Consider the following 25,079-nt stretch of genomic DNA (forward strand, 5'->3'; position numbering starts at 1 on the left):
ACTTGTTATTAGTGGTATTGCCTGTAGCGATATTGTAAGTAACGACAGAGATGGCAACTAATGATAACAGCGATGACACTGGGAACAACGCCCTGTTGATCCATGGGAGGTCACGAGGGGTCAGCGTGTGTGTGATGTCAGAAGCGATGTTAGCGCCCAGCCAGGTGGTCGAAGGGTTAAAGTTGCACAGCTCCGAAATGTTAAAAAGAAAAGCAATAAAGAGGAGAGGAAATGAAAGAGAAGCAAGATGGAGGAGGATGATAAGAGGAGCAGTCATCAGAATGGCATTCAGCTTAAATTAGAGAGAGAGAGATAGTTTGAGTTTTAAATAATATTTATTGGGTCTGGGGGCCCACCACACAATAAATACTCATACAAAACCACAGTTACACATCAATTAAAAACACAACTCCAATTCCTCCTCCACAGTAAGTAAACACAACAGCCTCTGAATACCCCATATACTCAAAAACAGATCAATATTGTTGACAAGTTTTTAATAGGCAAACTCAACCCCTATTCTCGCTGCCAACATTCCCTCCAGCATTCCCACGACATCCACAGACCCCTGTCCCCGAATACTGTTCTTTCGGGTCTTCCATATCGCTAATTTGGCTGCCCCTAACACAAAATTAAGCAACACAACTACACCCTTTTGACTGAACCTGTACTTTGGCCCAAATATATACAGTTGGGAAGAGAAAACCTCTCCCAACGTTGAGAACCAATTAGTGATCAGGTCAATCATCCCGACCAACCTGGGACACAGTAAAAACAGATGTGCCAGAGATTCAGACTCAGCACAGAATGGACACCCCTCCCCAATAGTAGGGTCCAGGTGTACCAGATGCATCTTTCTTTGGCCGCCTCTCCTTCCAGTTCTCTGCTGCCAATGACTGGAACGAACTACAAAAATCTCTGAAACTGGAAACACTTATCTCCCTCACTAGCTTTAAGCACCTGTCAGAGCAGCTCACAGATTACTGCACCTGTACATAGCCCACCTATAATTTAGCCCAAACAACTACCTCTTTCCCTACTGTATTTAATTATTTATTTATTTTGCTCCTTTGCACCCCATTATTTTTATTTCTACTTTGCACATTCTTCCATTGCAAATCTACCATTCCAGTGTTTTACTTGCTGTATTGTATTTACTTTGCCACCATTGCCTTCTTTTTGCCTTTACCTCCCTTATCTCACCTCATTTTCTCACATCGTATATAGACTTGTTTATACTGTATTATTGACTGTATGTTTGTTTTACTCCATCTGTAACTCTGTGTCGTTGTATGTGTCAAACTGCTTTGCTTTATCTTGGCCAGGTCACAATTGTAAATGAGAACTTGTTCTCAACTTGCCTACCTGGTTAACTTCTTGCGTCGAGCCATCCCGGATCCGGTATCGTGACTACAGCCTCAAGCTCATTACCATAACGCAACGTTAACTATTCATGAAAATCGCAAATGAAATGAAATTAATCTATTTGCTCTCAAGCTTAGCCTTTTGTTAACAACACTGTCATCTCAGATTTTCAAAATATGCTTCTCAACCATTGCAAAACAAGCATTTGTGTAACAGTATTGATAGCTAACGTAGCATTTAGCGTAGCATTTAGCGTTAGCATTCAGCAGGCAACATTTTCACAAAAACCAGAAAAGCATTCAAATAAAATAATTTACCTTTGAAGAACTTCGGATGTTTTCAATGAGGAGACTCTCAGATAGCAAATGTTCAGTTTTTCCTGAAAGATTATTTGTTTAGGACAAATCGCTCCATGTTTTCACAAAACATGACATCATGTAACAATTTAACATTAAAATACCAGTAAGGTGATGACCTTCGTGGACATGACAAGTGAATATCAACAGTAACAATATGATGATCAGAGAAACCCACAGTAGGGTTGGAAGGTGTGACATTACTCCTGTGGGTTTCTCTGATCATCATATTGTTACTGTTGATATTCACTTGTCATGTCCATGAAGGTCATCACCTTACTGGTATTTTAATGTTAAATTGTTACATGATGTCATGTTTTGTGAAAGGTTTTTGTTGTTTTGTGAAAAATGGAGGGTTACAAAAGGGAATTTTGAGTCCTTGAGACAATGGTGGGAGGTTGGGAAGGCCCAAATACGAGTATTTTGTCAACAGTATACTGCTCTGTCACACCTTCCAACCCTACTACAGTATTGCTCAGATATATACAACCTGTCTAACCTTGCTGCACTGACACAACCTTCATTAATTTTTAGCCATGTGTGCTGCCTAACTTTTGCATTCCTTACTCTGCACACATCAGAAAGCTCAAACTCAGTTAATAGGCCAGACAGGCAAGTGGCTGACCGCAGGTGAGGTTCTTCAGCGGTGCGATTAACAGTAAAATCCACTGTACAGTTCCAGTCACTCCCTAAAACCATACACCCCTCTTGGTCACACTGTCTTTTAAGGTTTCCTTTATTTGATCAAATACAGCAATACGCTCTGTACCCTCATTGGGAGCACAAACATTCAAAAGAAAGAAAAAAAACATAACATCCACCTTGACCAATAAAACCCGACCCTTGACAATCTCTGTTGTAGATACCACAGTCACCCCTAATCCTGAGGAAAACAAGATTGCCACCCCAGCACTGAAATTAGTACCACGACTGAGTACATGCTGCCCCTCCCACCACATACCCCAGTCAACCTCATTTTCCTCATCACTATGTGTCTCCTGTAGGAAAACTACATTAAGCCTTTTCTGTTTTATTACTTCTAATACCCAAGCCTTCTTATTCCTGTCCCTTCCCCCATTAATATTGAGAGACCTACCCTTAGTACCTCCATATAGAAAAGAGAAAAGAAAACAGAAGAAACCACAGAGAAACCAAACAGAAAAAAGACACCCTATGAAGCATGATCATCATCGTTTTAATCTTCTCTTAACCTGACCACGTTTCCCACCACCTTTTGCTGCTGCAACAGCAGTAATACATTTCCTCAAGTGAAACCGCTTCTTCTCACTCAATTGGTCTAACCCCACCATCTTCTGTAACATCACAGCTGACCTCACATACTTATCAACATCAAAATAATCTTCCAATTTGACAGATTTCCCAAAAGTCTGATCCAGAAACCCATTTACCTCCTCTAGATCGTAAATTGAGTCCTCACCAGCTGCTATCATATCAAAAGAGATATCCATATCCTTCTCCTGATCCTCCTCAGCTGAGGCCACAGACAACTAACTCCCCTCTACCACATCCCTTCCAACACTCCCCACTTGCACCCCATCACTCGTACCAGGCATCTCCTCCACTACCTGGGAGACTAGCCCCACCTGAACCTCATTACTCGTAGTGGGCATCTCCTCCACTACCTGGAAGCCTAGCTCCACATGAATCCCAGCACTCGTAGTGGGCATCTCCTCCACTACCTGGGAGCCTAGCTCCACATGAACCCCAGCACTCGTAGTGGGCATCTCCTCCACTACCTGGAAGCCTAGCTCCACATGAACCCCAGCACTCGTAGTGGGCATCTCCTCCACTACCTGGGAGCCTAGCTCCACATGAACCCCCTCCTTTACCCCAGCACTTGTACTGGGCACCTCCTCCACTACCTGGGAGCCTAGCTCCACATGAACCCCCTCCTTTACCCCAGCACTCGTACTGGGCACCTCCTCCACTACCTGGGAGCCTAGCTCCACATGAACCCCCTCCTTTACCCCAGCACTCGTACTGGGCACCTCCTCCACTACCTGGGAGCCTAGCTCCACATGAACCCCCTCCTTTACCCCAGCACTCGTTCTGGGCACCTGCTCACCAGACTGAGGAACTGGCTCTTCAGATACATCCTTACCTTCTACAACAATACTTTTCTGCTGCATAACATTTCCCTCTAATAGTTGCAACTCCGGAGTTGCAACTCCGTGCCCTCAACACTGATAACTTGTTCCTCAGCAACAGGTGCTTGTGGCTGCTCTACCGCTGTCGGTCCACCTCTCCCTACATCAGTGGGCCCAGGCGTTACGATGACCACCTGCGCCCCTCCCTCGGCCTTCTCCCTTTTCGGGCAAGCATGTCGCTTATGACCAACATCCCCACGCTCAAAACACCGTTGACTAACCGTACTAGTATAAGCCAAATACAGTCTATTGTCATACTCGATTTTAAAGGATAACTCTAAAGTCTGCTCCGGTGAGTCCAAAAAACATAAACACCTGTCGTCGAAATGACATAACCTGTTTCAACGCCGGGTGTTTGCAACCCAAAGGGACAACCTTAATTGAACTGGCGAACTTCCCAAAGCGCAATAACTCGCGCTCCAATAGCTCATTTGGAATAAACGGCGGGACATTTGAAATCGTTACCCTTGTTGACGGAGAAAAAAGCGGCGTAACTTCAATAAACATTCCTTTAAGAAGTACGCCATGCTCAACCATCCGATCAACCAGACACTCTTCTTTAAGAAGTACGCCATGCTCAACCATACGATCAACCAGACACTTTTCTTTAAGAAGTACGCCATGCTCAACCATACGATCAACCAGACACTCTTCTTTAAGAAGTACGCCATGCTCAACCATACGATCAACCAGACACTCTTCTTTAAGAAGTACGCCATGCTCAACCATACGATCAACCAGACACTCTTCTTTAAGAAGTACGCCATGCTCAACCATACGATCAACAAGACACTCTTCTTTAAGAAGTACGCCATGCTTAACCATACGATCAACCAGACACTCTTCTTTAAGAAGTATGCCATGCTCAACCATACGATCAACCAGACACTCTTCTTTAAGAAGTACGCCATGCTCAACCATACGATCAACCAGACACTCTTCTTTAAGAAGTACGCCATGCTCAACCATACAATCTACAAGGCGCTCTTCTTTAAGAAGTACGCCATGCTCAACCATACGATCTACAAGACACTCTTCTTTAAGAAATACCACCACCGCTTTATTCATCCGGGATGCATAAGCAACATTCTCATAGCCTACCTTCTCTCCTACGGCGACCAGAAACTCCTCCACTGTGACAGTAGCTTCAGTAACACACCTAAAGTCGTGCCGAAGTGACAGGGATGGCATCCCCATTCGGGATGCCTTCCCCGTCAAAATCAGGGTAATTTCGATACGATAAACAAAATACTTAATTCTACCACAACAAAAATAATAACCTTAATCATGCACAGAAGAAAACCAAAAAATGCCACCAAGAAATAGAAAACCGAAAGAAAGTTCTGAATATCTAACTCTACACAACACACGCACTCCTTCACTCATACAATTCCCAGCATGCAGCAAACACTCCCAGCATGCAGAGAGAGAGAGAGAGAGAAGTGTGTGGATGTGAGGTTGTGGGGAAGAGAAGGCAAGACTGAGTGACAAATGTTGAATACCATTTATCAAACAATGTGAGAAACATAAAATGTAGATGATATTCGGCCATTTGAGTATCGGACATAAAGAGATCCTGCAACATGGAACATACACAACATACACACCTATTTCCACACAAAGCAAACATTGGCTGTGTCCGAATACCTGTACTTGCGTTCTAAGTAGTAGGCATTTTGGGTATGCAAAAAAATAACATTTTATAGTTTATGAAAACTGAGTATGCTTTAAATGTCAGGATGTCATACTAATTTTGGCTTTTCATCAACTAGAATTCGCTGCACACTATTGAGAAAGAGAATCATCTTCCGAGACCCATGTGTTTGACAACAGCTGATAATCAGCTGAGGGGATGCTCTGTACCAAAATTAACAAAAAGCAGGATTTACTGCAATTGCGCATTAGATGACACATTCTCATTAGAATGAGCCTAGTATGTTGATATTTGTTGTTTACTGCATTATTTTTTCTAAACAGTACATTCTAAATCTCTCTCTCTCTCTCTCTCTCTCTCTCTCTCTCTCTCTCTCTCTCTCTCTCTCTCTCTCGCTCACACTTTCTGTGGTACTAGCTGTGGTACTAGAACAGATCCCTCTGGTCTCCCATAGAAAAGCACTCGGTGTAAATATGTTTCACATCTTTCTATGTGATTACCCTGACAAAACACTGCTGAATGACAGAACACCAGCAGAATAGAATACAAATAAACAGAGGCCTTAGGTAAACATTTCTGAGGTGGTAACGGTGAGTGGTTTGTAGCCTGCTGGGTGTATTATAGTGATGAAGTGATAGCGAGAAAGGGCGAGAGAGAGTGAGGGAAAGAAGGAGAAGGAGTGAGAAGTCTCCATAGACAGATGCAGTGATAACATGTTTTATTTCAGTGGACCGGGCTAAATCCCCTGACAAGATGCAACAACAACAGGCCGGCAGACAGAGGCCTTCAGATAGCCACATAGATCCGTGTCAGATCGGTGCTATCACACCAATCTCCCCTCACACACGCACAATGAGCGAGATGAGGAGAGTGTGTGGGGAGTTTGGTCAGATTGGCACGTGGGGCATCAGAAACCAGCTCAAGTGTGTGTGTATCTGTGTGTGCTTCTGTATGCGTCTGTCTGTGTGTCTGTCTGTGCATCTGTGTGTCTTGTCGTTGTGCCACTAGGAGCATTCCTGGAAGGTCCCAGTGTGCTGTGGGCGGATGCCCCTGAGGAGCAGCAGACACTGGGGGAGATGGAGGTAAGAGGGAGGGCAGGGGGTAGGCAGAGGGGTAAGGGCAGGTGGGGGAGGTGGAACTGCAGACACAACACAGGGCGGCATCGTCTGTGAAAAAAGAGACAGCCTTATCTGTGGGCGCCTGCAGTCTGCCCAGAGCCATTGAGGATATAGACAAGCCCCAGCAGGCCTAGTGGCTCTGGCCCAGATTCAATCCTCCTGTCTGGGGTGAGAGGATGGGGGACATGGCCTCTGGTGGAACCACTGGATCTAACACCAGGGCAGAAGGCTGTCTGAACCCTAGATTTGCCCATGACCTTCCAATGGTGGCCATTAATGGTGCCCCCCCCAGGCTGTGTGTTTACCACATGGTAAACAGTATATCAGTTCTATGTGCTGCCTGAGTGTTCAGACCAGTGATGAGCAGCTCGCATGTCTCAGTGGAGAGATGTGGGAAGGTGTTAACCCACTTTCTTAGGTGTTTGTGGGCCAATGTAGCATCAGTGACACACCTGCACCTCTTCTTTCGTCCCTCTGTGCATCACTCCCTCCCTTCCGCCCTAGATTCCCCCACTCTCATGTTTCCTTGGAGTCAAGCCGTCGTCCTTTTGTCAGGCGTGTCATAGGATAGTGGGGCCCAATCCCAGGGGCCCTCACATACACAGGACGATACAGCGCTAGCATTAGCCTAGTGCATGGATCTGCCTCACCGTGTGTGAACAGCAGCTCTCCTCATCCATCTATCTCTCTCTCTCTCTCTCTCTCTCTCTCTCTCTCTCTTGAGCCACGAGCTGAAAAAAGGGATTGATTGTTTGAAGACAAGAGGGAAGAATTTGTCTGCTTCAGACAGGAGGAGAAAGGGTCTTGAATGGGAGCTGTCATGGGTGGTGGTTGGGGTTTGCAGTGCGTCCCACTTTTCACAGAGAATGAACTGTGTGTCAGCAAGTTCTTCTGCCACCACAGCCTTTCTACTATTTAACCAGTGGTACAAATGTGGTGAAATAGGTGTGTAAGTGTGTGCATAGCTGGGTGTGCGTCAGCGCACATGTGTGTGTGTGTGTGTGTGTGTGCGTGCACGTGTATGTGTGTGTCCGAGTGTGTGTGTGTGTGTGTCTGTGTGCGTGCGTGCGTACGCACAAGTGTGTATGTGTGCCAGATATTCTCCCTTTGCTCATAATAAATCCCCATAAGTGTTTCCTGTTATGTCTTTCTCTTCCTGTTTTGTTCCAGATTGGGGACTGTAATGCTACATGGAGAGAAGACAAAGCTACCTGCATGGCTCATGAAAAACAAGCAGCTTTACATGAAAATCCCAGAATTTGTATTGTGTCTGACTCCCTATGATCATAACTCCACAGTCTGTGTGTGTGTGTTGGTGTGTGCCTGTGTGTGTGTTGGTGTGGTGTGCGTGCATGATACTTTCTTTTCCAACTCCTCTGGGGTGCTGAGATTCTATTGCAGATTGGCTCATCTAAAATAGTAACAATCTCTCTGGGTGTTTTTGTATGTGAGATTCTAGTAGAGACCTATATCCGACTTAGGCCTTATAGTTCATGTCCCAGATCGGATCATTGGGACACCAGAACACAAAGTTATGATAGGAGTTAACAAGTCACAAGTCAGTACTTTCCTAATCCTGACCTCAGATAGCCTACCACCCTGCCCCTTAAACCTTGACCTCTGACCATGTGCTGTAGCTGTGCCACCCAGCTGATGCCGCTCTAGTGTATTTAATGACTTAACATTAGTTTAACAGTGGAGGTCATGCATTCATCTACACGCTGCTCTACTATGCTGTTGTTCCTCCTTTCTACGTCCAGCTTGGTACATAAGTCTGGATACCCACTGAATACTAATCTATGAGCTAGAATGGTTTGGAAAACGTACAGCTTAGAAACACTCATTTACTATGAGTTATTGCCTGTGGTTTGTCTGTATTTCTGTGGATGCTCTTTGATGATGCTTCTCCTTTACTTCTTTTGTTTTGCCAAATGTTGGCATCTCTAAATGGACACCCCCACCCACCTCAACCCCATCCCACCAAAAGGGACCATGGGCTGAACTGAACCAAGCTAATCCTCTTTCATCTTCTTTATCTCCATCTCTCCTTTAACTGGTCCCTCTGAAGTCCAGCCTGGCCTGGCTTTTGATTCCATTAATTGAGTTTGGTGGAAAAACATATGGAGGAGGAGGTATGTAGGGGAGCGGAGGGGAGGAGGTCTTGTAAACCTCGAAGGCCACGTATTTAGGAGGCCCACCAACCCCCCTCCAACCTCCCCTCTCCGGCCCTCCCAGGGAATCACCCTGCCAGTCGACTCTTCCTTTATCGCTATGCTTTTCATCTCTCCTTCTTTACGATTGCTTGTCTGTTTTGCCGCGTCATATTTTTGCGGGGAGTCGTGACATTTTAAAAGGATCAGTAAATATGTCTGTGTGTGGAGAGTGGGAGGGTCTGGCAGAGTGACAGTGTAAGTGCTTCCAAGGTGAGAGGTCAAGGAGGTTGGGAGGGGAGGGAGGGAGGGTGATTCAGGGGCTCGCACTCAGGTTGACCCCTGCGGTGTGCTGTCTGAGACCCTGGTCCTGTAGCCCATCCATCTGTGGCCCATGTGGCTTTGATAAGGATCCTCATCCTCACAGACACATTTTCATTATTTTTCTGTGTGTCGACTGCAAGGCTGAACCAACATGACTCCCAGGAACAGGGCCAAGATGGCATCTGAGCAGAGAGGACCCGTATTACACAGTGAGTTTAGTGAGTCTTTTCACTGAACAGATGCTGCCGGTTGAGTAACAGTGCAGATGTAACATGTGGTTCAAACCTCTCCGATTCTGTCAACATTGAGTGTCCCAAATGTTTGGAGCACAGCAAGTCAATTAGAGAATGGATATAATTTGATGCCGGGAGGGGTTAAGGTAACACTACTGTAGGCTGAGACTATGATCCACTGAGGATCAGGACTTAGTGTTCTCTAAGAAACATGTCTCTCTTTGGAGAGAAATCTCAAGCAGGTACATGAGAACGCTCTTTGGATGTGTTATGCATGTGTTATGACACGTTGCATACATCTATCCAGGTAGAAGGAGATCAGTGGTAGGTCTTCTGTGTCAGGTTTGGTCTTTGGATTTGCCCGATTTTTCACATCCGATCTTATGGCATTAATGTACATGTTAATGCAAGGTGTAAAGAGCTGTGAGAGAGAATGAGTATGTACACTGAACAAAAATGTAATTGCAACATGTAAAGTGTCGGTCCCATGTTTCATGAGCTGAAATAAAAGATCCCAGAAATGTTCCACATGCACAAAAAGCTTATTTCTCTCAAATGTGTGCACAAATTGGTTTACACCCGTGTTAGTAAGCATTTCTCCTTTGCCAAGATAATCCATCCACCTGACAGGTGTGGCATATCAAGAAGCTGATTAAACAGCATGATCATTACACAGGTGCACCTTGAGCTGGGGACAATAAAAAGCCACTCTAAAATGTGCAGTTTTGTCACACAACCTTGTCACAGATGTCTCAAGTTTTGAGGGAGCGTGCAATTGACATGCTGACTGAAGGAATGTCCACCAGAGCTGTTGCTAGATAATTTAATGTTAATTTCTCTACCATAAGCTGCCTCCAATGTCATTTTAGAGAATTTGGCACAACGTCCAACCGGCCTCACAACCACAGACCATGTGTAAGGCATTGTGTGGGCAAGCGGTTTGCTGATGTCAACATTGTGAACATAGTGACCCATGGTGGGGTTATGGTATTATATGCAAGACATAAGACATAAGCTACAGACAACGAACAATTGCATTTTATCAATAGCAATTTAAATGCACAGAGATACCGTAATGAGATCTTGAGGCCCATTGTCATGCCATTCACCTTCCGCCATCACCTCATGTTTCAGCATGATAATGCATGGCCCCGTGTTGCAAGGATCTGTACACAAATCCTGAAAGCTGAAAAAATGTCAGACATGTCACCCATTGAGCATGTTTGGGATGCTCTGGATAGACGTGTACGACAGCATGTTTCAGTTCCCAACATTATCCAGCAACTTCACACAGCCATTGAAGAGGAGTGGGACAACATTCCACAGGCCACAATCAACAGCCTGATCAACTCAATGTGAAGGAGATGTGTCATGCTGCATGAGGCAAATGGTGGTCACACCAGATACTGACAGGTTTTCTGATCCACGCCCCTACCTTTTTTTGTAGGTATCTGTGACCAACAGATGCATATCTGTATTCTCAGTCATGTGAAATCCATAGATTAGGACCTAATTAATTTATTTCAATTGACTGATTTCTTATATAAACTGTAACTTAGTAAAATCTTTGAAATTGTTGCATGTTGCGTTTATATTTTTGTTCAGTATATATCCCATACTGCAGTGACATGTTGCTAGTGTTATAATTACTCTCCCATTCCCATTCATAGTGTATGCTACAGTATAAGGTGTGTGTGTGTGTGTGTGTGTGTGTGTGTGTGTGTGTGTGTGTGTGTGTGTGTGTGTTGAGTCCTGATTCTCTCACGGGGAAAAGAAGTCTCATTCATTTTTACAAGGTTTCTTTATTATCATCAGTATGCAATGGCATCCAGATTGTCAGGTTATAATGGTTCTGAACAGGTAATAGTGAACAGGTCTGTGTTTTTATATCTGTTAGGTTGAGTGGAAGCAAATCAAAGCTGTGCTGTGACACAGAGACACACACCGCAGAGAAACAGAGAGGTACAGGTTCTGCCCATCACCATGGCAAAGCTGACAAAACAGGAGAAGCCTAGGTAACATAGAACAAGACGGGTCAATAAGGCTGTCCCAAACGTAGAAATAGGATGGATAGAACAGATTGTTGCTTCGTGTTAAAGTGTAAATTACCTTATTATTCCAACAATAGCGTCAGTTTCTGTACGACGTATCTAATATGGCAGCTGAAATGGCAAGGGCATCTGTTTTATTCAATCAATTTCTATGCTCTGTGTATCTCTCTCTGTCTCCTTGAAGGATTTTAACACACAGTCCTGTGGGGATCATTTAAAGAGGGAGCAATTGGCCGAATTAAACTTGATTTCTTTATTTTCATGAAGAGAAAAAAATTTAACAGCTCAGAGAAAGCGCTTCAGCTGAAAAATATATTCATAATGATAGAAATGGTGATAACATTATCCATAATAGTTCAGGTGAAAGAAAAAATAAAATAAATTATCTGAATGACAATAATAATAACAATAAGTATGATAACAACAACAACAATAATAAACTGTTTCAAATGAAGCTTTATAAACTTTTTTTCTTTGCTGGTTTATTTTTTCTTTGTAATGTCCATTAAAAATAGTAGAAGTCATTGAGCAGAAATCCAGCATATGTTTATTAAACAGTGTGAAGGGAATTGCTCTGTCTTCACCACCCCAGTATATCACACATTTACATTATTCACAGTTACTAGAGACCTGCTCGGCACATACAGTACCACTGCAACAGGACGGGGGAGAGGTGGGAGGAGATGGTAAATGCATGGGGATGGGTGTAGGTGTAGTCTATACAGTATCTGGTCTAAGCGGGTACCTAGTAGAAAGGAAAATGACCCCCTCCCATCCACCCATCAGTGGATGCTGTGGATGCTGCCTGGTTCCCCATATACCCACTGTACCCTTTACAGCCTCTCTATTCATAGATTGCACCTCAGTCACTCCGTCACACACTGTCATTGTTATCAACAATCTACAGACGCCACAGCCATATTGATGCTCAAATGTAGAACGGGGCTCATGATTTTTTGTGTCTAAATTACACTATAGGGGCTTGGGAATATGATGACATTGCTAAAGTATTCACATATTTAGTAGAAAACAACTTTGCCCTCATCATTATGTTATCAAATGTACTTTAGACAGATGGCAATGTTGTAATTTGCTAGCAAAGTTTGTAAAAAATAGCTAGCAATGCTAACGTTATCTAGCTAAAAATCTGGAGGTCTCCCCTCAATCTTAGCTAGCTAGCTAGCGTTATACTCTAAAGTCAATCTCGCGACATCAAAATGATGACAGATGGTTTTCCTACTAATTATTTGCCTTCTTTAGAAATGTCATCGCGTTTTCAAGCCACAGTAATGCACTATAAACCAAATCTTCATCAACTCCCAATGAAGATGCATTGAGTATTATGCTCAGTTGGGCATAGTCCTAAAACGAACATTCAAAATAATATTGTGGCGCAATGTGGAATGCATGAATACAACAAGACAATCAACACAGACACACCAAATGCATGTCTTTAACATTTTATACATTGTCCTCAAGCCAGAGGCCTATCTGACCCTCAACCCCGATTAGAAAACTGAACAACCTTCACTTCCCCTGTGCCTCCCTGTCCTCCCCAGCTCAGCCCATGGCTGTGACCATGTTGGAGTGGTGGGGGTGGCCGAAGGAGGGGTGTATGGGTGTGGGGGTGGGCAACATGTGTCCGGAGTGACTGAAGGGTGGCAGGTGGCCCATGTGGGTCATGTGTCCGGCCAGGGAGGCAGCACTGAAAGGAGAAGACTTGTCGTGCATACACTTGGACAGCTCCTCATAACCATCACTGCCCCGCCTGCCCTTCTTGGACTTGTTGGACATCTTGCGGTTGCGTGTCTGGATGCCTTCCTTCTTCATGGTCAAAGGCCGGTTTACCTGTAGGGAGACGGGGGTTGGAGGGAGAGATGAGTGACCGGGTTGAGATGGTGGTAAGGGTTTTTAATCAACTCAATATGTTTGAGCTTAATGGAGTATGTGCAGAAATAACGTACTGTATATTATCTGAAAACCATATTATTTATTATGAGAACTCTAGACACAGTCATTTGCCAATTTTTCAAAAAAAAAAAAAAAAAAAAAAAAGAACATGCAGAAACAGTATGCAGCTTATTCCCTAAAACTAGGCCATATTCAATTTAATACATGGCAATACACCAAGGCTGAACATTGAACAGTTGTGCCTCATTTGAACAGACGCAGTTGGTCTGACGGAATAACAGTCCCACCATTGTGAGTCTCAAGGGGATGACGCCTACCATGGAAACAATAAAGCACAAAGAAAGAAAACACCAACGGGGCCCAGTGTGTCTGAGGGGCCAAGCTCTGGATCCCTGTCTCCCTCCCTCCTTCCCTCCCGATCCCTCTTTCTTATGCTGTTCTAATCAATGCAACCTGTCCATATACTTGACCTGGCTGGCTGAGTGTGGGCAGGGCTGGTGGTCGGTCAGGCCAGGCGGTTAGCAGTGAAAGACTTACGTTGTGCAGCTTGTAGTACAGGCCGCAGGCGTTGCACACGGGGTCTCCATTGCCGTTGCGCCTCCACAGTGTGGTGGTGGTGGTCTGACAGTTAGCACAACAGGTGCCGGCTCGTCTGGCCGCAGACTGGATGGAAACATGAAGAAAGCATTTATTAGACCACAACATAACGGACACATAACACATGAAAGAATAGGTTGGGGGTTACTTTAGAGCTGGAAGGTGTGTAGATACTATTTGCATATTGACTGCCAGGAGCGGAGAGGACATATAATATTCCATGCTGTTTAAGATCAAAGTTGTTCATCATAGTTATAGATTTGCATATAATTTCAGTAATTTATTCATATTGCGTGACAGTTTGATAGTTCATTGTAAATGCTATGAAATACTGAATGAAGTATGCAATACAAATGTGTCAGGTCTTTACATTCCCAGACAGAATATTTATCAAAACACTAAATAGTTGTTAACGTGTGAATGAATTGGTCTCTATTAACAAGGAGTGTGCCAGAGTACTCGCACAAAACGAGCATCTTAACAGATATGGATCATTTTCCGAAAAAGATAATGACAGGACTATTATTTTGTAATTATCCATGATCGAAATGTGTTATTTATCTTTGGCCGCCAGCACGCATCTCTCTTTCACTGCGTGTGAAGCGCTGTGCGCTCCGACTGTTGGCTAGATGGTATTAACCTACAATAAACAATATGTTACTATAAAAGTAATGCTGAATAGATCATATAAGAAAGTAATGGGTTGTCTATATAGGCTACAGTTTTTTCCCAGCATGAGAAATCGTTTTCATTTCACAGACACAGTAGTGATGAACACTCACTATCAAAGGTCTTCCTGTCAGATGCAAAGCATCGCTATTGAATGGAGATTAGGTAGCGAGGGGGGCTATAGGCCCTCCAGTGTCCGGGCTGTCTGTGCGATCCCCTGCTATTACAGATGGTTTCTTCACACTTAATAATATGAGACATTTACAAGTATACCCCTATAGCTAAATATGGTAATCTGAACCCTCAGTCAGAATAGTGCATGGCCCTATACAGCTACGGATCATTTTAAAACATGGATTAGTGCAAATTACCTCTATTATGTCAAATAGGAACGCACCAATTTGTGTAAACCTGGCCCTACATAAACATCTCTCCAAGTAAATAAGTCTAGGCTCGAGCCCTAACCTTGGCCCGACAGGCAGCAGCGCATAAATCCATGTATTTTATCTCCCCGTGCGCCCTGCTTGCATCTCGATAGCCCTCGCTTTTTTTGTGCACATAACCGGGCCTGAAATGTTGTGCCAGTCCGCTTTACTATATGCTATGAGATGAGGACTGACCGACTTGACCACTGCTATAGAAAAGTATGTGTAGTTAGCGCGCCACGGACGGAAACATGCGCTGCCCCCGCTTCCTTATCCGTACCCGCAGATATCCGGATATAGGAAACAACTGGAAGGCCCCTGCGCGAGCACTGAAAACACGCGAGCAGAAAAGTATCTACAAACTCACCAGGCACCGACTCGTATGGAAAAAAATGTGAATTGATTTTTCAGTCATTAGGACCAAAGTGACAATTATTAAACGTTATTATGCTTTTCGTGCACGTTTAGGCTATATTGATTGTGGTCCAGGAATATCCTTTGGACTTCTATTATTTCTCAAGGCACAAATATTCATAGCCTAGGCCTATGGCGTTGATGCGCACAATGTTAAGCAGCTCAAGTCACGATAGTGTTCAAATGTTTCAAAAGTGATCTAAAAATGGGTCTCTAAATAGTCTCGGCGGTGATGCCTTTTGTATAGCCAGCATTGTCTGGCTCAGTGCCGTCGGCAGAGACCTTGTGAAAACGACCATTCTCTTATTAAGACGTTCACAGGATTATATGATCTTTAGGATGGTCCTTTAAAAAACGCAGTCGACATGAAATACTGTATGTTAAATAACCTATGTGTGTCTCAACCATAAATGCTTTTCAATACTAGTATCCTTACCCTTTGATTAATATATTAATAATCCTATTATGCATCCTGAGACGTTTGGGAACCAATTCGTAAATCATTTGAATAGGCATACCCTAATTAGGCATACATCCGCATTTCAGATATGAATTACCAGAAATTATAAGCCATATGTATTTCATTTCTATAGATGGATCTCCCACTTATAATGGCTCAGTTTGTTTTATAGTCATTTCTCTATTTCTGCAAAATCCCAATGTATTCAAGAGGGGCGTGGAAAAAATGCTCTTGCAAAAATCAACCACGAGTTGCCAGAATAAATCAATTATCGAGAGGTTATGGGCCTAGTGAAATTATATCTCAGTGAAATACGTTTATGGTTATTATTATATGCTATTTACATTATTTATATTATTCTTATTATTGTGCTATTGATTTATTAGTCTACATGCAAATAGGTTTAGGCCCGCGAACAGTAGCTGTGGGCTATTTAAAATGTTATAAATACAGGAAATATTCAGATCATATCTTGAATATAGTTATTTTGTCATTTATGCATATCATTTTTTGGTTGCTCATTTATCTTTCAACAGGCCATGGAGAAAGGTATTTCTTTGTTTTTTGTATTTGATGCAAATCCGACTGGCCATCACGCAATATAATATTATCTAAATCACAACTGATGTTCTGTTCTTATTTATATCTTCTGGTTTCTACATCTCATTGGGTCATCATATCAATTCCCTCCATCGCAGAGTTTCATATATGTGCATTCTTCATTGCGCATATGTTATTGTTGAGACCAGGTGTTTTAAAGTCTGGTTAGCTCAGGGCTATAGATACTGTAACATGTCAAAAATAGCTTTTCATTTTAACCCAACAATTTTTTTTAAATGCAATCAATGGAGTTACCAGCACATTAAGTCTAAAACGACTGTTTTCAGTAATTACAACATTGACATAGTCCATTGAACTGCTGTCTGACTAGAGAGAGGCCTGCACTGGCCCTGATATCAGTAACAGTATCAGAAGTAGCAGCAATAATGATAGCAGAAACAACTAAGTTAGCTCCACTCAGCTAACAGCCTGTGTACAGGAGCACAGGGGTGAGTGGGAAACACAATTCCCGGAAACTGATTGGGAAAATATAACTTTCCTGGAATTGTGCCCTTCTTGCCCTCTCCCCCCCACCTTGTGCTCTTATTTACCTCTGCACTCCATGATCTGTGTGTGTGCGTGTGTGTGTGTGTGTGTGTGTGTGTGTGTGTGTGTGTGTGTGTGTGTGTGTGTGGGTGAGTGGGTGAGTGTGTGTGTGTGTGTGTGTGTGTGTGTGTGTGTGTGTGTGTGTGTGCGTGTGCGTGTGTGTGTGTGTGCGTGTGTGTGTGTGTGTGTGTGTGTGTGTGTGTGAGTGTGTTGGGGGGGGGTCCGTGGTACTTACCAGTCTACGTTTGGGCTTGATGAGGGGTCGGTTCTGACCGTTCATCTTGTGGTACAGGCCGCAGGCGTTACACAGGTAGTGGCCCGTACCATCCCTTCGCCACAGTGGGGTAGAGGTGGCTCCACAGTTGACACACTCACGCCCCTCTGAGCAGCATGCAGGTGGAGGGAGAGCACAGGGACATTTATAAAATTAACCTGTCAACTCTGACACATTTATCATACGCAAAAACTCTGTAACCTGTAGCAGTGAAATTTACAATTTAGTAAAATGTCATGTAAGTAAGTCTGGACTGCATATTTTTATACTAGGTTCACCAAAGCATGGGAAAAGTTTTGAGAATTAATTTGAGTTACTAAGTTCTAATCTCTAGTATGAGAAAGCTGAGTGTTTTTGGTGTGAAGTTTGTGTGAGAGCAAGAAAGTGTGTGTTTAACCCTCTGCAGACTCTTGGAATAACAAAAGGCTTTGTTCTGTTTGATCTGGTTAAGTTCCTCCCTGTCAGTTTTGGGTCAGCTCTTACGTTTCTGCTCATTTTGCTGTGATTGCAATCAATGTTCCCACTAAACTGTGCGTGGAAGCACAGCTCCCCTTGAACTGCCGGGCAGAATAAATATCAACGCGTGCAGAGAAACACAAGATTAAACTTCACTCAACTTTCTAGAGTTTTCCCCTTTAGTTCACTCTATCAACATTTCACTCTAAGGTGGGAATTGTGCTCGAATCAACGCAATATTAGCCACTTCCAATATAACATACTGAAACAAAACAAACTATGCAAGACATTTTCTTGTAGGCAGAGCGCATTGGAGTAGGATACAACTACATTGACTAGCACGACTCAGGACCATCCTCTACACAGACCTGTGTACCATAACCAATCAGAGCTGCAATGGGCCTATATGCAAATATCCATTGCCATATTTCATGCCATATTGCCATTCACATTGAACTGAACTGTGTTTACCATATGAGTAGTCACACGTAGATGCAAGAGCTGCATGTAGCCACCTGTGCACATTTGTTTATATTATTTGATAGTTAATGAGTTATTAGCCCAGTTATAGCTAATTTATAGATAACAATGGGGGAGTGGTTGCTTCCTACAAGAGCACAAAATGTGTGCATTTCGAGACATCTTTGAAAAAGCAAGTCAGGTAAAGAGATTTTTTTTATGTCTTAAAGGAACAGTGTTGTATTTTCAGTTGTCTTTAAGAAGCTAAGTAGACAATAGGCAGAGGGTAGCATCATTTCTGGAATAATGGTATGGGAATAATAATGAATGTTATTGTTATTATTTTGTAAAGTGGTTTCTTCCATCAAACAAGACAACAAACAAGACAACATTCTCAGTCACCTTGTCTGAAGGACAAGTGGATAAACAGGTTAATGTCAAACCCTGCATGTATTTTTCAATAGTCTCATGGAATGTTGGCCTATATTGACCACCACACATTGGCTGCTACTGTATGTTGAATTATATTTCCATGTTAAAATGTTATGGGATGCATTTTTCTCCATTGTTTTTGATGGTAGGCCACTCTAGTAGGCCTACATTATGATCAAATAGCCACAGTAGTCTACTTGGCCATTGTTAAAACTGTAACTTAAAGCGGGTACAGCCTCAGTGTTCACAGTAAACGAGCAGCAGAAGTTTAACAGAATTTTCACAGAGTTCACAATGTTTCACAAAGTTTGCACTAAGCAGACCTTAAATTTGCTCAAGATAAAAATGTTTAAGGGAACCATTTTTACAGGTTTGTGCTGCTTATAATGTGGATCAGATTCTCAGTCTAGATTAGTAGAGGTAATACTAGTGTGCTTGTGGGCCTTTGCCTCTGTTGGTGGCTCCAGATAATGCTGAGTATGGACAGCCAGAGAAGGAGGGAGAGAAAAAACTGGGGAGACTGAGAGGAGAGAGAGGAAGGGGGCCTGAATTAGGTTTAGTCAAACAGGAAGTACCTCTAAGGTATGCATGATCAGGGACTTCACCATAATAGTGTGACACTATAGTGTTCTATGGTCCTGCAAGCCACCAGTAATGGACATCCCCACAGAGATAGGCTCCTAGAAACAGGACAGACTATTCCTGCATGATGTCAGGGAGCGCCCCTAACACACAAATCTATCAGGGAGGAGGATTCACTACCAAACACCTAGCTAGGTCTTCCTGATGGAAGTTGTGTCTTTGTCTGAGAATGACCGTAATACCACTGCGACAGATGTTTTTATTTGTATTTTTAAGAATACTCTTAGGGTTTATGTTGAGACATCTAATCCCTATTTATGAAATATGGTGAATTTGTTTTTTTGTTGGTGCTTTCTTTCTCTAACAAATGAATACTGGTGCTCAGTATAAGGGAGACGGTTTATAAGATAGGGGGCTGCTTCAAGGAAATCAGCTCAGCCTATAGTTGCCAAATGTAAGTCTTGACAATTCTATATTATGTAACAAAGAAATGTCTCGTTTTGGCTATATACTCTAGCAGATCTTCTTTTCACATCTCTGTGGCTGTATCTAGTTTGTCATTCTTAAGGGCAAGGCAGCTCGAGCGTAATTGAGTCACGGTTTGCAAAAGAGGATAATAAACGTGTCAGCCAAAGCGCGCCCACGCTCAGCCGAACGACAGGTATTGGGTGTGTGCGGTGCTCGAGGCGTGGCAGTATGCTTTACCTGTCCCTTGCAACCAAATAGGCCTAAGCAAATGATTCCTCTGGGGCTAGGCCCTACATTTCTCAGACCTGGGACACTGGCAAAGTTGTGTCACTGGGACACTGGGAACGTTGTGTCTTCACAGCTTACAATAAGCAAGGTTTCTTATCATTATTAGACAGAGACTATCATTATAATTATATTACATCTGTTGATATTACTGATTTGTATTATTTAAAAAATATGCAGATTTGATATGATCAATTGGCCTAATAAAGAGGAAACGGTAGACCTATAGGGAGTAGGCCTACTGTTTAAAAACGTGGCTACATAAATAAGGCCAGACAAAATCGACGAAGAAGACACTGTATATCATAACCTCACACCACCTCTTATTGTTGTATCTGTCCCCCCCATAACAAATAAACAGTTATGAATGGCCTTTTTATATGTAATTAGTATATTTCTTATAGTTAACCATAATATCTGCTTTTGTCCTCATGGGGATGAAAAGATTGAGATATCCTTCTTCATCAATAGGCTATGCAAAGCAATTCACATACAGGATTACTATTATGTGGATATGTGACACTGCTTTATGTGTATGTGTGTAGAGGCCTACAGCTTCCTACTGGTTCTTTGAAGCGGATTGCGTTTACTTTTGGCGACGAAAGAAACGGGTGTGTTTGAAAATAGCTATGAAAGGAGTTGCTAACAACATGCACCCAGATAAGATGTAACCTCATCCCAATTATCTTCTGCAAACCACACGTCGAGGCTTATTGTAATGATATTGTCACCCTTTTCTAAGGACGTTAATGGAAAGTTGGCTAACTGAGTAAATCAAATTGCATTAAACTGGAGTTTAATTCAGTTTTATTCAGGATATTTGTCACAAAGGACCAGTCTTATAGAACAGTAGTATATTAGGGGAAATGTTCTCATGCATGTAAAATAAACATAGGCGTTAATATATAGAGTATTATATAAAATAATATATTAATTCTAGGCTAACTGTTATATATATATTTTTATAGGCTATATATATTTATACCTACATAAGTAGCTTTGGTCTAAAATGTGCCTTAGTTTCTGTTTTTAGTTTAAACGGTGTTCCATAATATTTCATATTATTCATGTTTTAAGATATGCTATTTGTTTTTAACTCAATAATGGGTTTAGATACAACAAACCTGTGATAATGCTAAAACAGCCTAAATATACCTAGCGCATAAGACTAGTCCAATAAAGTAATTTCGGTGTGTTGTGTCAAAATAATAATTATATTAATAATGATGATGATAAAAATAATAATACATAAAATATTGCCATCATCATTAGGCTATGTCATCATCATTTTATTCTGTAGTACAAACATTTTAAATGCCACATTTTCGAGATGAGAGGAGACTCACCTGAGCACGACCGAGTTTTGCTTTTACATTTCGGGGTGAAGCTGGAGGACGATCCTCCGAGTAGGCTGCCAGGGTGGAACAGACTGCCCCCGTAGTCATGCGCTGCCGGGAGAGAGTACGTGGGGTAGGTCGGTATGGGGTGGTGCGTGGAGGGGGTCTGGGCGCTTATTGATGCCAGGCTGCTTCGGAGAGGACTGGAACCCTCCATCTTCATTCCGTCAGAAAGGGACATTTGGTACTTGATAGACTCCTTCTCGTCCATTCTCGGGGTAGAGGACAAGGGAGAGGCGGCCCCGGGGTCTGGGGAGACGTCTTTCGGCGGGGTAGGGGGGAAACTGTAAAGATGTGGACTCGAATGGGATGCGGGCGTTAACGAGGAGGCGGAGGCCGTGCTGGCGTTGCTGCTGCAGGGATATAGGCCGCCTGAAGCCCCAGAGCCTGAGGAATGCAGCCCGGTCTTGCTGAAGTGACTGACAGCCCATGCGTTGTGATGGTGGGCCGCTGAGAGGGCTGCTTTGCCCGGCTCTAGCCATGAAATTCCCGGGCTATGGATGAGATGTGGCCGGCAGACCTGACCCCCAGCTAGGCGAGCTGTAAGAAGAGAAGAACGATCTGTTTTTTTAGATCGAATACATAGGCCTACACAAACATACTAATTATATGGCCATTACAACTCTCATTGCCCTCTTGATGATGTGATGTCATAGGATTAGAGAAAGTTGGTACACCAGTCCTACACCTGTTGATGCAGGGTGACAATAATCCGACAATAATCCATCATTGTGCAAGGTATTATTCGATTCGTGAGGGGCACAAAATACACAGTTCGCAGGTATTCAGACAAAAACAGTGAAATGATAACCCCAGAAATGTTTGTTCTGGTGTTGGGTCATCGTTTTTTAAATGTTTTATTTATTTATAGTCAATGACAAATACAGATATCTGGTCTAGTAAATGCATTGGAACATGCAGGACCTATTTTGCAGAAGAAGCCTTTAAGATTGTTTTATTGATTTTAGAAAAATAGGCTCCAATCCGCTCTGACAATTTTGAAGAAAATATTCAATGAATATAGGCCCACAATAATTCCCGCTTTATCCTGAAATGTAAGTCACTTAGCAAAGTGCATTTTAGGTCTTACCGTGAGCTTGGCTGTAGGACACTCTGGCCCGCGCATGAGCGGAGTTGTGGTAGTACGGGTTTCCCTGCGAGTCAAGATGGTTAAAGAAAACATCCACCTCGTCCGGAGGCAGAAGCTGTGCGGTGGGCTCCATGTAGTTGTGCGAAAGGCCGGGGTGGTGCGAGTCCGGGTGTTGGCCGTTTAGTACGGCATGGTGGTGCATCCACCGAGACGGATCAGCCCCTACATCCATGTCTGCGTGAGTCTTTCCGTGTGGGGCAAACAGGTTGAAAAGAGAAGAGGAGCCTCTCAAGGGAGAGGACAGTGTGTTCCTGAACCGTCCTCTCTTCGCGTTATCTTTCAGAAAAAAACGCGTCTCCCTCTCCTGATAAAAATGTCCTATTGTGGAAAACAAAGCATAAATGTGTTAAGAAGTTGCGCTAGTCTCCAATCCGTCGGTCCTCACTCGTAGTCCGATGACTTCCTCTTGTCACTCTCCTTCTTCAACAGGCATCGAGTCGTGTTTAAAACTGGACTTATAACTGTAATACGACCAACAATAGGATGTTAATATTTCAGAGGCATTTACAAGGTGTTGCGTGGTTATCTCTGTGTGGTCGTCTAGTCCTAAGAGAAGAACTCGGGAAGGCTGCTCCTTTTTAGGTGCGTTTTGTAAGTGATGCATGTGAATATGCAACATAAGACATAAAGACATCGAGTCACTCGTCCCCAACCACTCCCATTCAGAGGAACCTGAAATCACCGACCCATCCTCACCGTTACGCGCGCAGATAAGTAGGCTATAGTTTTGAACCCATGCCTACACGTCATGGGCTAGCTAGTAAACTAATAATCGTCAGTAGCCAACTCAGAACAAACAGTTAACATTCTTACATAGTAAGAAGTCATACATTTTCATACACAATTTGGAAAAGAAATAATACAGATTTCATGTAAATACCTTGACTTTCTCAGGTTTCAAGCCCCTTTGAGATCATTTTCCTTCAGTTAGCAAATGTATTTTCCTTTCCTGTATTGACTCAATTTATGCGGAATATCTTTGGCAAAATATCTTTGGTCTGTTTTCCTTGGTTTTGGTTTAGGGTTATCGTCTGGGTAAACTCCGTTGGAGACTGATAGAGCTTTAGCAACATACAGCTGAACTAACTGTCAGCACGGGTGCCAGTGAATTCAATATCATATGTGCAAGGGCAGGGTCTTAGATTTAGCGTTGACACCGCAACATCCAATTGGATTCTGCCTTCCCTGATTCTGGCAACTCCTTTCGCGGAATCTCCATGCCATTCACCTTCTCCAGCCCAAGCACCAGCGAGAAAACAGTCATGGTCCCTGAGTGTAGGCCTTACTGGTCTCATCCCACTGATCCCAGGGCGTATTAATCACCTTATTAAATATGCAGCCTCGGGCTACCGCCCACACATCAATGCTTTCTCAACCAAGGGAAACATTTATTTGTTGATGCCAAGTGTAATGATCACTATATATTTGAATAAAAAACGTTTTTTCCATAAATAGGCTACTCATGAGTATTTCTAGTTTGTATTTAGGCTAAATTAAACTATGTGCCAGATTTTTAATCACATGCGTAAAAGTGCGTAATAATATAAATAGTATGGGCTACTTCAATGTATATTTTATTAATGTTGTTCAGTCTATGAATTACGCAAATTAGATAGCTTTTCGGACAGTGACGCTGTGGTGTAGGCCAGTGTGACGTCTGTGGATTTCTGTCTGTCTTAAGTCTTTGCCTAATTGTGTTTAATTTCCAGTAATGTCATAAACGTGTTTTTTGTTTGTGAATCAGGGGCGATCACACGCTGCTTTACATCTTAATGCTTCCTTTGACTGGCGGGTCAGCAGAGCACAGGGGGTAAGTACCAGCCATAGAGGTCCACAGCCATAGAGGGCCACTAAATGGGATTTGTTTAGTAGGCTATGTGGTCACAATAAAAACTACCCCAAAGAACCCAGCAGCCCAGCCACGGGCGCAAAGACACAGTGTCGCCACCGGTCTGTGATGGCTGTGAGAGAGGAGTATCCTGCGGGTAAAGCTTTACAAAAATGTTGTCGCACCTATTTAACCTGAGTACTCACATGAGAGAATGGTGCGTGTTTGTTGAGAAACTGTTTGATTTTGGAGTCGGGGTAGCACATTGCAGCTGGTATGTAATATGTGTCATAGCTCCTCCAAATAGATTTGTAATAGGCTCTTCGCCACTTCCTGGTCGCTTGCGTCCTGCAGAAACACTTGATAACAGTGGATCATTCAGTGACTAACCCTGCGGACTACAATCCAGCGGTGTGTGCAGTCTATAGCAGAGCAAGGCGGGAGAGTGAATATGAATGACAGGGAACTTTGTGACGAGGGAGCTCGACTAGCCGCCTATCTGACGCCAAGAATCATCAGGAAATTAACTTTTAATAATAGTTCAAGTAGGGAGATGGGGGAGCACGAGATCTGCTTACGTCCCAAAGGATGAACTCGAGGAACACATTCAAAGACACTCTCTATTGGGAGGACTGCAATAGATATTCACTATAGTGGCATTAATAATGAATAAAGTACAGTCTTTTGACCTTTGATGTGGTTTAGAA

General features: G+C 43.1%; 1 protein-coding gene across 3 annotated transcripts; it reads right to left on the reverse strand.

Annotated features, from left to right (window-relative positions):
* Positions 1 to 11,150: 11,150 nt before the first annotated feature.
* Positions 11,151 to 23,801, reverse strand: LOC115140021 (GATA-binding factor 2-like). Of its 3 annotated transcripts, none has more exons than XM_065001663.1 (6): positions 23,425 to 23,801; positions 22,485 to 22,862; positions 21,344 to 21,934; positions 17,277 to 17,422; positions 13,868 to 13,993; positions 11,151 to 13,267 (listed from the first exon to the last, which is right to left on the reverse strand). In XM_065001663.1, exons 2-6 carry the CDS (start codon positions 22,714 to 22,716, stop codon positions 12,980 to 12,982), a joined length of 1,383 nt encoding a protein of 460 aa, XP_064857735.1. In that variant the 5' UTR covers positions 22,717 to 22,862; positions 23,425 to 23,801; the 3' UTR covers positions 11,151 to 12,979. The 3 variants fall into 3 exon arrangements, with proteins under 3 accessions (XP_064857735.1, XP_064857730.1, XP_029533875.2); XM_065001658.1 differs by having other exon boundaries at positions 22,485 to 23,005; XM_029678015.2 differs by lacking the exon at positions 23,425 to 23,801 and having other exon boundaries at positions 22,485 to 23,408.
* Between the last annotated feature and the right edge of the window lie 1,278 nt (positions 23,802 to 25,079).

The sequence above is a fragment of the Oncorhynchus nerka genome, linkage group LG2 (assembly GCF_034236695.1).
Source record: "Oncorhynchus nerka isolate Pitt River linkage group LG2, Oner_Uvic_2.0, whole genome shotgun sequence".
NCBI lineage: Eukaryota > Metazoa > Chordata > Actinopteri > Salmoniformes > Salmonidae > Oncorhynchus > Oncorhynchus nerka.

Excerpts from the sequence above, each read along its gene's own strand:
- LOC115140021 (XM_065001663.1), bottom strand. The coding sequence starts at position 22,716 with ATGGATGTAGGGGCTGATCCGTCTCGGTGGATGCACCACCATGCCGTA. Across the intron at positions 13,994-17,276 it reads TCAAGCCCAAACGTAGACTG|TCTGCGGCCAGACGAGCCGG; the intron begins GTAAGTACCACG and ends GTTTCCATCCAG. Across the intron at positions 13,268-13,867 it reads TGTACTACAAGCTGCACAAC|GTAAACCGGCCTTTGACCAT; the intron begins GTAAGTCTTTCA and ends GTCTCCCTACAG.